This window comes from Aplidium turbinatum, chromosome 17 (genome assembly GCF_918807975.1).
Source record: "Aplidium turbinatum chromosome 17, kaAplTurb1.1, whole genome shotgun sequence".
NCBI lineage: Eukaryota > Metazoa > Chordata > Ascidiacea > Aplousobranchia > Polyclinidae > Aplidium > Aplidium turbinatum.
This window is the reverse complement of record NC_137488.1, coordinates 12,862,770-12,878,469: the sequence shown is the minus strand read 5'-3', so window position 1 is coordinate 12,878,469 and position 15,700 is coordinate 12,862,770. Positions and strand designations below refer to the sequence as shown.

The window sequence follows — 15,700 nt, the reverse complement described above, 5'->3', positions numbered from 1 at the left end:
TGTTGACCTTTTGCTCTCTTATTCTGTCAATTCTGTGAGACGATAAATAACCAGTTTAATTTTTAACCACTGAAAAAGCTGGTACCTTTCTGCACGGCCATTGTTGTTGCTGCGTGTAGCATTTTGATAACAATTTAAGAATTGTTTTACATAAAGAAGACATTAGCCATTGTGAGTATTTGATGGGTCTCTGAAAGCTTTTTTAATTTTTACGTCTGACTAAAACCATGGTTGCAATCAGATAGCCCACACTGAGATTGCAGAAGGATTCTACAACAAGGTTTATTTGAACAATCACGGCGTTTGAAAACTTCACGGCGTTTGATATCATAAATCATTTTAATGCATTGCTTCTGCTTAAATGAGTCGTCGTGTTGCTCCAATTAACCCAACATGTAGGTTAGAAGACAAGTGGTTTAGTGCAGTTAGGCTAGCTTAAAATGACCTTTAAAGTATTGTCATTTTCTTGTTAAACAAGCAGTTTGGTATGTAATCTGATGAAGAGGTTTATATAAATAACAACTGTACAAGTAACTTGCCATAGCCTACGTTGCACTTGCACCTTTGTTGCTGCTTTGTGCACAAGAAGTAAGCGGTCAAGCGTCCACAGACAAGTTATCGAGGGTTTGCTGGGATTAATTTTTTTAGCAGTTTGTTACGTTGTAATGTAGATTGAGAGAAAGAATTTTGCCTATAACGTTGCAGTGCAAGGTTATAGGCAACTACGCACAGCCGGTTACTACGCACAGCCGTATTTTATTTTTTTTTGCAGAAATAACATGGCTACGGATGGAGGTAAGCGAAGAGCAGATTTTGTGACTAAACTTGTTATAATTGGAGACACAAATGTAGGTAAGACATGCGTGATGAGGCGATTTACTGATGATGAGTTTTCCTACAACTTCCTTGCAACAATTGGTAAGTTTTCAAAAAATAATTACCTCTAATATTATATTTTGATTAAACCTACTAATTGCCTTCACAGAAATTCAAGAGCAAAAAGTCAATGTTTTGATTTAGTGGCTCTTTTGTTTCCTTGTCGCTTTGTCTATTCATCTAAGCCAGGGGTGTGCAACGTGCGGCCCGCGGGCCAAATGTGGCCCGCGAAGAAAAATTATGTGGCCCGCGAAGATGTGCCAATTTTGAATTGTGTGCGGCCCGCGAAACATGTTTATACGGTAATTTAGTTTAGTCTGGTACATTTGAACAATTCATTGTGGAGTGGAATATTGTAGATTTCGCACCTTCTGTTAACCATTTTAGAAGTCTCCCACCGGCCACCGCCAATCCATTGTATTTAATTTTCTATTCTGATGTCTCTGGATTTATTAATATTCAATTGAACACTGAGAATATGTCCTTATAATGTTTGTAATGTATTGTATTGAGTTTAAAGTTAACCGTTGTTATTGCGTTCATAAACGTAGTTGCACTGATGAGAATTTAATATTCGAAAACGCGTTCTGCAACACTGTTTTTTGCACGCTGTAATGCCAGATGCAGATTTATCTGTAGCTTTCCATCACGCATTGAAGCGGTGATCTGATCATGAAATTTTCTACGGTTCGAGAAAAAGTTTTCTCTGCCTATAAAACGTTGAATGGTAGTTTAATCAATTATTTCTAAAAATGTATGGTCACATAAAAGGCATTATGAACAAAGTACGACTTTGGAAGCTTACATACAGACAGGACATCTGTTCCACTTTCCAACTTTGAGAGACTATGGAATGCATCCGGAGAAGAAAACTAAATTTGAAAAATTGTTGTATGAATTTTTGGCTCGTTTCAAGGACTTCAAATCTCATGAACATTTGTTTGATATAATCTCTTCACCATTCAACACGGACATTGACAAAGCACCAGCTGATATCCAATTTGAACTGATTGACCTTCAAGAAAAAAAGGATTTGAAAGCAAAGTATTTAAAAATGAATCTTGGCGATTTTTACCGAAAACATTTCAACTAAGATGACTTTCCACATTTCAAAAATCCATGGCTTCAAAAATGGCACTTTTTGGCTCAACGTATTTGTGCGAACATTTTTTTCTAAAACGGGCGTCATGAAATCTCCCTATTGATCGGTTCTGACAGACCAACACTTGAAAAATGGACTTCGAATTGCGATCACTTCCATTAAAGTAAATTAGGAAAAAGCCGTCAGGAAAAGAAGCCAGCTGCAAACTTCTTACTGAGCTCGTTTAAAGACAGTGTGACAATAAATTTGAATAGCAGTTTTCTTCAGAAATTTATGCGTCCTAACTTATTATTTCTGGAAGGAGATAACCCCTAATATAAGAATAACATGAATAACAAGAAAAACTACTCTTTTGTGCCTGCAACTACTAGAAATCATATGTTAAATAAACGTGCGGCCCGCGGTTTCACCCAATTATTTATATCTGGCCCTCCTGTAACAAAGGTTGCACACCTCTGCGAAAGCTTAGATTCTAAGCTTTTGCAGGCTAGAGCGCTAGGCTATTCTTTGCTTGATTTTCGACTAGGTGGTGTTTCATTATTTTCAGCAGGTAAGCCAAGACTACAATGGCAGTTCTGATCTTTTTAAATATAGGCTATTGAATATGATTTGATTTTTAACAATAATTACATTTTTACTTCTTTTACGACGCGACATCGACTGGAGTGTTCAAATAAAAGATAAGCTAAAAAATTGTGCCAAATCTCATCATTAACAAGTAATAAACTTTTAGATTTCAAAATTAAAACTTCGTCGGGCTCCAATGTATTGAAATTAAGACCGAATTCAAACTACAGTAATTGCAGGCTAGTTAGCCTACTTGCTTTGCATGATCTTTTTTCTACTGTTATAGGAATAGATTTCAAAATAAGGATGCAAAAGGTCCAAAACAAGCTCGTAAAAGTCCAGATATGGTAAGCATTTAGTAGACCATTAATGTGTTGAACAGACATGCAGTGAATATTGAAAAAACAAAGTGAAATTTCTGAATTTGATTTGAAAAAGCAAAAATAGAAATTTATAAAGTGTGCGGTCTGACAGCAGTCCACTTGCAATTTGACTACATGATGTTTTGATACAACTCTACCAGGGATACGGCAGGCCAAGAAAAATTTCGCTCCATTACAACAGCTTATTACCGAGGAGCTAAGGGAGTTCTTATTGTATACGACATCACCAATCGAAAGTCGTATGATCATATTTCCAGCTGGATAACCAACATAGCACGGGTAGGTCACTTCTCTCATGACATAGCAAAAAATTAGTCAGTATTAGGTACCCTAAGGTTATTTACCCTAACTTGAAGATGTGTACTGTATATAGGCTAACCAGAGCACTTGAAAGGATAATTTGGACCAAGTACCAATAGGCTACCAATGACATCTTCGGGTCCCTTTTCAAACCCTTTAATTCAATTTAATTTTTTTGTCGGAAAGCAACAGCAATGATAAAGTTACAAATAGTGTACGGGAACAAAACCAACAAAAAAAGGTGGCAAAACCACAGAAGTTTAAAACGTGCATGCGATGCAGATTTAAAGGTTACGTAGATGAAAGTAAATTAAGCACGACCACCAAACCTAAAACTTCTATGAAGAATGCACGATATCCAAAGAATGCTTCAAGTTCTTGGGCCGTTTGGAAATTTTACGGAGCCCTAAAATCTACTCTGGCCTAGGCCCAAAAGCATCCCTGGGTGTCCTTGCCAAGGCTACTGCCTACAACTTTAAATTAGCGTAAACATCATCATCATAATCCATCGTCGGTTTGTTCCCCACTAGTGGGGGTGGCCGATTGTTTCCGCGCAGCAATTGTTTTTATCCCTTTTCTCCATTTCACCCTGTCCCTTGCATCTTCCTCCTTCAGTCCGACTTTTTTAAATTCATCCTTCACTTGTTGTTTCCACGTTCTTCTTGGACGACCGCGTTTCCTCTTCCCATCCACCTTTAGATCTAGTGCCTTTCTAAGAAAACTTCCTTCCTCCCTCCTTATCACATGTCCATACCATCTTACTCCATTTGCCCTTGCAATTTGGTCTATGGTCTCTCTCATCTCTAGCATATCCAACAATTCTTCAGTCCTTTTTTCCCTTCTCGTTTTCACCCCACACATTGCTCTCACCATTGACCTTTCTGTTCTTCTCAGGATTGCTAGTTCACTCTCTCTCAATACCCATGTCTCGCTACCATATAGCATTGCAGGCCGCACACAGCTCCGATATACTTTTCCTTTCATCCTTAGTGAAAATTTTCTGCCATACAACATTTCCCCACATTCCCTGAACTTTGCCCAGCCCAATCTTGCCCTTGTTGTCACCGCTGCTTCACATCCACCACTTCCATCTATCCGATCACCGAGATAACAGAAGTCTGTCACTGTTTCGATGCCATGGCAGAACTCATCATCATGGCCTTCCACTTCATTCCTTCCTTTACTGCATTTCCCACAAACAAAACACTTCGCCAATCTTGTTGCGGCTCTCTTGACATTAGCACATCTTGCATGTACCCACTTTCCACAATCCTTGCATTGCATTGAATTTCTCATCACTCTCTTGCCACATATTCCACAGGGATCTACTTTGCTCTCAACAACTGTTCCTTCTGCTCCACTCACCATCACTTTTGTTTTTTCAAGATTCACCTTCATACCCTTGGTTTCAAATGCTTCTTTCCATTTCTCAAACTTTCTCTCCAGTCCCTCCATACTATTACTTGTCAAGACCAGGTCGTCTGCATACAAAATTTCACTCAATAAGCCCTCCCTCACTCCTTCAGTTACAACGTCAACCACAATAGCAAATATCAGAGGTGACAAAACTGATCCTTGGTGTACACCAACCTTCACAAAAAACTCGTTTGAATAATTTGATCCAACTCTCACTTTTGTTCTTGCATCCTCATACATAGACATCACAGCTCTCACTAATACCTCTGGTATACCTCTTTTCCTCATTGCCCACTCCATCACTTTCCTTGGTACTCTGTCAAATGCCTTTTCTAAGTCGACGAAACACATATATAGTTTTATAGTTTCGGGAGAGAGTTTGTTTTTTTATACCAAAGGCAGGCAAGACACAACAATACCACAGGGTTGAGCATTACAACAGTATATATTTTTTTACATATTTACAAAATAGTTTAACATTCAAACGTTTTCGGCTTAACCTAAGCCCTCATCAGGAATCTGAAAATATTGATAAAATGCAATAAATTTCAACTTCTTGAAGGTAACTAGCTAACTAATTGTAAGCATCAAGAAATACGCAGCGGTTAAAAGCAATAGTGTGGAAAACAAACAGACGGACGAAAAACAAAATTACATTAGAAAAAGGCAACCAACATGACTACAAACGAATTAGCACCACAGGGAACGTGATCCATCTAACTTAGTAAATGTTTAGTAGAATGGACGCGCCGCCAGCAAATAATTGTTTGTTTAAATTTGGGTTGTAGCGTTTGATTAATAGCGATTCCTGAATTTTTGTGTCAAATTGGGATTTGCCTTTGCGTAAAATTTTAAATGAGTCAGCAGAGAATTTTCGATTTGTGCAAAAGGAACACTCCATAATATGGTCTTTGATGGCACTTTTCTTTAAGTCTCTAAAGTTCAAATGCTCCCGTACTCTCGTGGTCAAATGTCTGGTGGACATACCGATGTATGTCACTGCCGAATCACACGGACATGTAAAACTGTATACGACATTTGAACAGAGAGGCGAAGGCGTCTGGGACTTCAGTTGAAAATACGAACTGATTTTGAATGTTTTATAAACAGGAAAAACGTCCACATCAAATTTACTTTTCATAAACTGTCCGATTTTGCGAGCAAACGTTTTAGAATCTTTTCCCACAAACGGATATAGTTTTCTCTGCTTCTCTCGGTGTTCCTCCTGCATTCTTCTCAATATAAACATAGCAACCACTGTACCTTTTCCTGGCATAAATCCAAACTGCATATCATTTAATTTCACCAGTGTTCTCAACCTCTTTTCTAGTATTCGCTCCACAATTTTCATTCCATGCTCTAGTAGTTTTACACCTCTATATGCACTGCAACTTCTCACATCCCCTTTTCTCTTGAACAGTGGAACAACAGTACTATGCTTTCCACTCCTCCGGCATTCCCTCTCCATCTAATACCCTTTGGCTAAGTTGTAGCATTACTTCAATTCCCAACTCTCCACTTGCTTTTATCATCTCTACGCTCACTTCTGATGGACCGGCTGCTTTATGCAGTTTCATTTGCCCCATTGCCTCCACCACTTCATCACGAGTCACCTTTCCCACTGGACCCTCCACCAGATCAACCTCTGTCATATGATCCCATACATTCTCCTTATTCATAACATTTTCCATATGTTCCTTCCACACTTCTCCTCTGCTTTCCGGGCTGAAATGCAACTTTCCATCTCCACTCCTTATACATCTTCCCCCTACAATATCTTTCCCATCCTTTTTCATTTGCTTTATGAGTCTGAATACTTTGTTTTGGCTTTCCCCCATTTTATTAAGTTCCTCCTCAGCACCATTCTTCATAGCTCTTGCAACAACCCTCTTTGCCTTCTTTTTCATACTCTTATACTTCTTTTTATTCTCTTCTGACCCATTTTTGCGCCACTGCTTGTATGCATCTCTTTTCTGTGAAATCGCATGCTTCACCTCTTCATCCCACCACCATGTGTCTCCACGATCTCTCCTCACTTTCTTTTTCCCACATACTTCATCACATGCTGCTAGGACACCTTTCTGAAATGAAGCCCACAAGTCCTGCGCACTCATGTTTACCAGCTCTTTTGCTCTTTTCACAAACTTAATTCTCGTTTCTTTTTCCTCCAGTTTCCACACATTTCTCACAAAAACTCGTTCTTTCTTCACAACTTTTTTCACTTTTTTCAGATTTAAGTCTCCTACTATATTTAAGTCTCCTACATATTTAAGTTCCTACTATGCTGCAACTCCCACGGAATTACTTTCACATTCTTCAAGTACTTTCTCTGTTCCTGCCCAACCACAATAAAATCAATTTCCGACTCATGTCCTCCTGAGCTGTAAGTCACCTTCCTTTTCTCTTTCTTTTTAAACCATGTGTTGGCAATACAAAGTTTTCTTTCATCACAAAATTCAAGTAGCATTCTTCCTTCCATGTTTCTCTCCCCAAAACCATACCCTCCATGAATGCCCTCGAACCCATTTGCTTGTTTTCCAACATGTCCATTAAAATCTCCTAATCCAAACACCAACTCTTTTGAACTCCGTAAATCCCATTCCTCTGCCAAAACATCATAAAAACTTTCCTTTTCTAAGTAATCCCTACCACTTTGAGGTGCATATGCACAGATTAGCCTCACTATCTCCTCTTCAAAAGCAAGTACCATTGTCATCACTCTGTCACTCCTTCTTCTAACTTCTATTACTTTCTCACACAATTCCTCTTTTACCAAGAAACCAACACCACCGATTCCCGTGTTATTTCCTGACCACCATAACTTATATCTCCTCCCATTGGCACCTAAAAACCGCGCTGACTGTCCCCTCCATCTTACTGCTTCTAGGCAACATATATCCACCCTTCTTTTTCTTAGTTCTTCACATATTTCAGTTCCTTCACCACACAAACTTCCCACATTTCAGCATCCGATTCTAACACCATAATCTTTTTTCAATGTTTTTTTGTTTTCTCGGAACCCAGAGATTCTTCGCACCCCTTGCCCATCTAAGGGCTGCTGGGGACTAGGGGCCATTTCTAGCTTTTGCTGCATTTAAATAATATTTTGGAGCATAGATTTTCCAGCCGGATGCCCTTCCTGACGCTAACCACAGTTATTGGCGGTGGGCCTAGCCTTTACTTAAAAAAAGTATTTCCTGCAAGGCAGCAGGATTTCTAACAAGTTTTAGCCAACCAGTCGAGGTTGTTGCCCATGAGGTGGGACGTGGACCCACTTGTTAGTTTGGTGTGTGATCAAGACCAGTGTTCCCCGAGACCTATGGTGTAACAATCCATGGCGACTGCCCAGGGTTCAAAGGTGCTACTTGTACCACACACCTACCTCATTAAACGTTGTTTTAAATTACAGTGGGCTGGATCAGATATTGATAAGATGTTGGTTGGTAACAAATGCGACTTGGAAGATAAACGAGAAGTGGAAAGAATTGAAGGAGAAAAGGTGAAGAAGCTAACTTTTATAAAATAAGTTATGGAAACACTTCACCAAAAAGTATTAAAACTGTCACAAACATTGGGATGCAATAAAACATATCCTACAGTCTTAATTATGGAGATTAAATACACAGGTAATAGGCTAATATAGCCTATTCTTTGTTTTTCCATTTTTAGCATTTGCTGCTAACTATTTTTACGCATGCTTTCGCGTAGTAAACAAAATCAGTTATTTCCGGCCAGTTGCTGGAATTATTTACCTATTTGTAATGTAAAGGAAGCTGAAAATTTGAATGAATTCAAAACTCGCTGAACAATCTATTTTACTGAACATTATGACTGAAAGTATCGCGTTATTTTACCATCATCGTCATGTACACGTACAGCGCCAAGGAGCATAGTTTAGATTGTGGATGTGGCGTCAGTGGCATAGCCAAGGGAGGGGGGGGGTTGGGGGTTCACGATATTGAGAATGATGCTTTCAGTCTCTTTATGTTTCAGAATGATGCTTTCAGTAAAAAGAAAAAATTGCCTAATTTTAAACAAAATTGCATTAAACGAGCGAGTTTTTCCAATACCAAACATTCAAACATCTCAGCCAGAAATTAGCAACAAGAAAACATAGAGACTTAGCTTTATTTCTGAAAAATGCCAAAGAAAACATGATCTTATCCTTTTGCTATGCCACCGGACAGCACCATTTTATAGGAATATTCATACCCACATTTTTGTTGAAAATGCTCTCAGAATGCACCAAATTCAAAGTAATTTTTCAAAATTTTCTAGAGGAGGCCCCCAGACCCCCCGCCGCTGGCTTCTTAAAACCCCCCCTTTCAAAAATCCTGGCTACGCTACTGTGTGGCGTTGTATAAATTTCAAACAAAACTTCTTGAGGCCAAAAAAGTGAGAAATACTACGCTATATGGTCTATCAAACATTGTATACAGTAGACCGATGACTGTAAAAGCAAGAAAATTGGCAGTGAACTATTCTGACCTACTTTACCACACTAGTTCCACATCAAATGCTGTCCACAAGACGGTGACGGCCGATTGAAAACAGGCTTGCAGGAAAAGCCGAGAAAATTTTTTGTTGGTCATTTCTTCTAAAGCAAAATTAAGAATCTGTCAGATCGCTACCATTACAAAAGACACATTAACATTACAATGCGTGCACGCAATCAAGCGCATGCACCGTGGAGTTTCATTTCATTGCAGTATTGAACAATCCATTTCGTTTTTTTTTTAAATATCTTTGCATATAGTGCAGTTTTAGTTGGGGTTCGATGAACGCCGACACAATGTTGTAGGAGTAAACGCCATGCTTGTAAACATAATTCACTACTGCTCCAAATGGAGCTTGCAAATTTCAAAAATCATATTTCAGCGCCTCCTCAAAGAAACACAAATTACACAGCATCCTCCACCGCATATCCTCATTGGGTATGTGTCTTGCTTGAGAGAAAACGTTTGCACACATCAGCATGCACCCGCTAAGGCAGCTCTTTCCATCCATTCATCTTCCTTAGTGGCAGGTCTTGATCCCTTTACACCAAATCAGCAAATCAATCTTTTTACATTGACTCAACACCTGCAGACGTTGAATCAATGTAAAAATCACTGGATTGTTCGCTGAGTAGGATACGCAAGGATCGTTTAAAATACTCTATAGTGAGACAACATGTGTCGTGATGCAAGGTGATAAACGTTATCGCGGAGTATATAGAACTCTTTCTTTCATTTAAGGATAGATTTTGACAACTCAGATTGCGGAAAAAAGTCTAAATAACAAGACTACGCTTGAAGCGATTTCATTTTTATCAAACTTAAAAAGCCTATTCGAACCAAATTAAAAAAAATTGCATCGAAATACTGCTCGTCGTCGTCTGAGCTTCTGGGGCCGAGGGTCTATCCTTTTACCACCCCAGATTCACGATGTTCCCGGACTACACTGGAAGGCTGCTAGAGAGCAGCCAGTCTTTAGTTTCATCATCCATGACGCGCAGACCTTCCACTCCGTTAGGTGGCTTGAAGATGGTACAGTCATTGATGATGTGGTCTGCGGTCTGTTCCTCGGCATCACATTCACAGGAGGAGGAAGAGGCCATTCCCCATTGGTGCATGGTTGAGCGGAAAAGCCCGACGCCCGTACGAAGACGGTTGAGGCGCACCCATGCCTGTCTCTGTAGTGTCAGGCCGATAGGGCGTGTGTCGGCGTCGGGGATGAATGAATGGAGTCTGGTGGTGCTTGACCTCCATTCAGAATTCCATTTATGGTCCGCCCAAGTAGCCACAGAGATGTCTTGTTCATCAGCTTCGTTGATCAGAAGCCGAGCGGCTGGCACGAATGGGTGTCTTGATTTCAGTCAGCGGGGGTGCTCGTTTGGGAAGGCAGAGATCTTGTGGTGGAGAAGATGGTTAGGCTCCAGTGCCCGTCGACCGAGGGACAGAGTGGCTTCTTCGCGACGAAGCTCAGCAGGTTGGATGCCAGCGAGAATGGGGAGATTGTCCAATGGTGTGGGACGCAGGCATCCGGTCACTGTGCGCAGGGCGCTGTTTATGGCAGTGTCGATGTTGTGGCAGTGAGCACTGCAGCACCTGACAGGTGCACAGTACTCTGCAGAAGAGTAGACAAGGGCTAAGGCTGCTATTCGCAAAGTGTCAGCCCTTGCCCCCCAGCTAGAGCCTGCCAGGCGCTTCAGTAGTGCAGCGCGGGATGTCAGTTTCTTGCGCACTGACACCAAATGGTGGCGGTATGTGAGCGATCGGTCTAGTGTCACCCCAAGATACCTTGGCTCGGGGCAGAAGGACAGAGGAAATACTGCTGAACATTTGCAAGCCTGAATATTTGACAAATCGTTTTGAACGTGATGAATTTTTCTCTCGAAATCAAAAAAGACTTAACTAATGTTTATGTCATTAAATTTCTATACATGTAATAGTATTTCCGATTGTATTAGGGTCTTTGATTAACAATTATAAAAAGCTGTCTACTTTTGACAGCTCAGAAACCCTTAATATATCCTATTTGAATAAGATAATGAAGAAGCCGTTTTTACAGTGGCGAAAGCTTTATCAACAACTTATACAAGTTCCCAAACCTAGCTGATTTTATTTCCTTGTGATGTTCAATCGTTCAGTTGCATCCTAAAATGTAGGATCCTTGTGTAACCCGTAACATCAAGAAACCGGAACTGAGATTTGATTGATTGATTTGATCTTTATCCTCGGCCTAGGAAAACTTCTTTGAGAGCTTAATCGTGGCAGTTTCGCATACTTGTAGAGGCTTTGAACCACTGACGCAGGCCCGGTCACCGAGATTCTCAAATTAATGTTTCCGATGGTTGTTAAAGTTTTGTTGCTGGGGAACTATTCCATTCACTAGGTGCCGCTGAATACATAGCAGTCCTGAAATGCGTTGCTCAAGCGCACATCCCGAGAGCCGAACCAGCGCCAATTGATTTTGATTCGGGCGCGTAACCACTGAGCGACATCAACGTCTACTGCATCATTTATATTAATGAGACCAGAAAAAGCTTTACGACTGACGAAAACGAAAATCAACTCAGAATTTAACGTACTGTAAAAAAATACTGATGAAATAACGTGCTGATGAAAACAAAATCAACTTAGCCTAGTATTTAACGTACTGTACATATTTTGCAGCTGGCTAAAAAGCACGGTATGTTCTTCAGCGAGACAAGTGCAAAAGACAACATAAATATTGAATATTCTTTTTTGAAATTATTGGATGAAATTGTTAAAAAGGTAAAAGTGGTTGGAATCAAGTATTTTTTATTGTATTATAGCATTTAGTTTACAAAATGTAGGTTTTAGCTTAGTCACAAAACACATCATCAACGATTGTACCAATCACCACCCACTGGATGGAGCCAAAAATCCGTATGTCTAAGAAGATAAGGGCAAAGTTCAAATGCTTTCTGTCTTCTGGAATCATCGATAATGTGGAGCGGTAAAAGCATAAACTCTCGGACTCAGAAACCCAAATAACGACAACTGAACTTGCAAGCACCTGTTTTTGTCATATATCCTTGTTTTGTACTTGCTAGTTAAAAATTCAGATTAACTATCCGAAAATATTATCGGTGTCTCCTTTAAATAGGCTGTTTTAATTACATGTCTTAGAAAGTTACTGTGCTCAGCGAGCACAGTCGCACCACCAACGGACGCATTAATTGTGTAGGCCAGTGGTTCTGAAACTGTGCGTCGCGACGCTCTGGTGCGTTGTTTGACATTTCAAAGGGTGTCGCACAAAGGTTCGGTTTCCCAACTTAAAAAATTTCAAATAAAAAAGATAATTATATTTATTATACTGTAAGTTATGTAAATTCAACTTTATTCTTTTAAGGCAGCAGATTGTTGATCAAAGCTTGATTTAAAAATGCAAACGTTAATCAGCAGTCTAGCAGCACTCACAGCACTTCCAGGTCTGTGATTGCAACCAGATATTATATTTCTTAGTCGTATGAGACTCTGGGGCGGAGAGTCTATCCTTAATGAGATATTAAATTTGATATAGAATTTCTCACTCTCTGTAATCAACAAGATATTGATTAAAAAAGTGAGAAATGTTTTAGAGGTGGCAAAAATTTTATTATTTAGTAACAAAATTGACAGAAAAGCATTAAATTTGGATACAGAGTGTAGATTTGGTCCTGTGGGTTCACACACAGCTAACAATTTAACTGTATCAATGTACATCTACGTCATCAGTGCTTCGCGAGTTCAATAAACTCTTTCCAGTGCGTCACTCCGAAACAAGTTTGAGAACAACTGGTGTAGGCAATAAATACAAAAGTAGCTTACATATTCTGTCAAACCTATGAAAATCTAAAAGAAATGTAAAACCAGTCAAATTCTATTTGAATAAAAACCTTGTGAAGATCACAATAAGAGTAAAGTAGGATTTAAAGTTTTTTTTTGGTAAATTGGTAACTTTATTTGACGTAAAACTTGTCGTACGTACGCAACTTTGGACACGCTACACGGGAGGCTGCACAATGGGATTTGGTGGCCGATTTTGGGCAAGTTGTACCTTTAATAATACGAAATACTTTTACAGCATTTAAGTCAACGTGGGGAAGAAGACAAAGACACTGAAACGATTTCTCTCAATAAAGGATCAGTCTCAGAAACTCAATCGAACAAAATTTGTTGCCGCACGTAATGAAAAGACAATTAAAGATGCAATGTGCTCTTGAAAGATTCATTTCAAACAGAGCTATTGTTACCCTTAAACTGAAAAAAAATTCTGAACTTTATTTCTGTCAGTTTTTCGTGCCAGATGAGTGTATACTGAAACACGTCTAGCTACTGAGTTGGAATGTCTGAACTTTTTCACAGTGGATGATGTAATGCTGCCAGATATACTTTCTCTCTTTTTTAGATTCTTATAAAATATGAAGCTACCCATAAAGTCAGGGGTGTAGCCAGCACCATTTTTTCTTTTTTTTTGGGGGGTTGTGGAAAATCAATATTATTGCACATGTCAGTGAGCGCGGCTACGAATCGGCGATGGCGAAGGGATCTGAAGAGCCTCTTACGAAGACTTTTGAAAAAAAACTTAAAATTGAGCATTCTGAGAATACTTTCGGGCTAAATCAATAGTAAAGCTCTGACAAAAGATGCTGTAACCCTGGTTGAATTGTTTATTTAAAATATTTCAGAAAAAGCGATTGCCCCTTTTCCCCCCTTTCCCTTGCTACGCCTCTGCATGGAGTTGATGACAAGAATGTTTGGTTATTACAAAATTAACTACCTATATTGCAATACTGTTAGTTATATTAAAATTGAATACGAGATTGAAAGAAAATCACGTTCATTTAAGCTGTGAAAGTGAACCATGATATTAAATACCTGTTGGCAAAGAAAAATTACCTTCAGAGTAAAAGTAGAAATGCTATTCGGCAAAAGTGTGAGAAACTTTCATCTAGAACAGCAAGAACATAACCACAGAGGGAGCTTAGGAGAAGCTTCCCCTGTAAGTTTATCTTGCTCCTCATAACTAAATTTTTAATGCTATTACAACGTTTTAATGACATTGTATTACATGTTCAATAGCGTTTTATAAATGTTTGGCTGCATTCAGTACAGTAACTAAACTTTTAAACAAACTCTTTATTTCAAATATTAAAAAGTTTGCTCCCACTAGTTGCTTTTGCCACTCTAAAATGTTATTTCTACCTACGTCGCTGCAGAAAATAAAATGGAAACCCTGAAGCAGAGCTGTTCAACTTATCTAATGAAACAGATTGAACACTTAGCATTGAGATTACACGGAATCTTAATATATTCTTTGTATTGCTTCCTTATTCAATGTTTACATTTTAGGTTGTTCGTTGCATGTTAAGTATAAAGGTGGCGTCTGATCTAATAATGTATATTCTTCAATGCCCCTGTCATTATACGATGCTGATGATAAAAAATACTCTCTACCCATTTGCACTGAATTATCAAAATCGAACTGCCTACTTCATTGCAATAACACGGAGCTACCGTACTATATGTTCTCTTTTTAAGCGATGAAAATATAGTAGGCCTACGATAACACCATGCACGCTGTTACCTAGCCTCGATGGCTGCCGTGGCACAACAGAGATATCAACATTCATCGATTGATGACGTTTAGTCTTTTTTAATTCTTACCAGTTGGTTGTTTGAACAAAATGAACAAGATATTTTATTTCGAATTCATGATATTCGCTTTGCATGTTTAACTTATACTTATGTTACACGAATAGCATGATCAGAAATAAAACAATTAATTAAATTACTGTCTACCGCATATGCAACTCTGGATAATTTTAAAGGCTTTGGAATACCCCTGTCACATCCGTAAACCCTGTGCCCCACCTTATTCGAAAATGAACAAGATTGTTTATTAGTTAGTACTTTCATCAGTGCAAAAGATGCAGCTGGTATTAGACCAACAAAAGTTTAATTCGAGACTTTGTAACAGATATTTTACATATTAAATCTGCTTCGCAACAAATTTCACTCCTTTGTAATAACAATGTTTGCTCTGCGACATTACAACAACATACGTACAGCACCGCAATTATAGATGCAAAACAACAGACTACAGCAGTGGTTCTTAACCGGGGGACATCTCCCCTCCTTGGGGACACCCCGCCAACCCTTGGATCATGCATGCTATAATATTTCACGAGTTCGTTCTCGTCTGAAAGAATGACCTCGTTAAACCGAAAGAAATTCTTTAATTGTCGTTTCTCGTTTCCATTCTTCCATGTGCCATTTGCAACATCATGTTTGTGCAAAGCAGGTTTTTCTGCGATAGCAGTAATCAAGCCGAAGTACCCCAATAAGATTGACATTGACCGCCGTTGATAAAATGTGCATAGAGCAGCGAGCTCATTGCTCACATTAAATGATTTCAGTATTTTGCATTTTGAACAAACATGGTTTTATAGTTTAATACCATTTTCAATATAACTTAAAAATTTGCAAAATTTTGAATTCATTATGGCGCCGCGAGTGTGAGTTTTCAAAGGGCTCAGTCAACGAAAAATTTTGGCAACCGCTGA

At 39.0% G+C, this 15,700-nt stretch overlaps 1 protein-coding gene across 1 annotated transcript; it reads left to right on the top strand.

Annotated features, from left to right (window-relative positions):
- Positions 1 to 796: 796 nt before the first annotated feature.
- On the top strand, positions 797 to 15,070 carry LOC145786457 (ras-related protein Rab-10-like). Its single transcript, XM_082598114.1, has 6 exons — positions 797 to 918; positions 2,832 to 2,892; positions 3,069 to 3,207; positions 8,054 to 8,143; positions 11,802 to 11,903; positions 13,219 to 15,070. Exons 1-6 carry the CDS (start codon positions 867 to 869, stop codon positions 13,321 to 13,323), a joined length of 549 nt encoding a protein of 182 aa, XP_082454240.1. The 5' UTR covers positions 797 to 866; the 3' UTR covers positions 13,324 to 15,070.
- Positions 15,071 to 15,700: the final 630 nt, after the last annotated feature.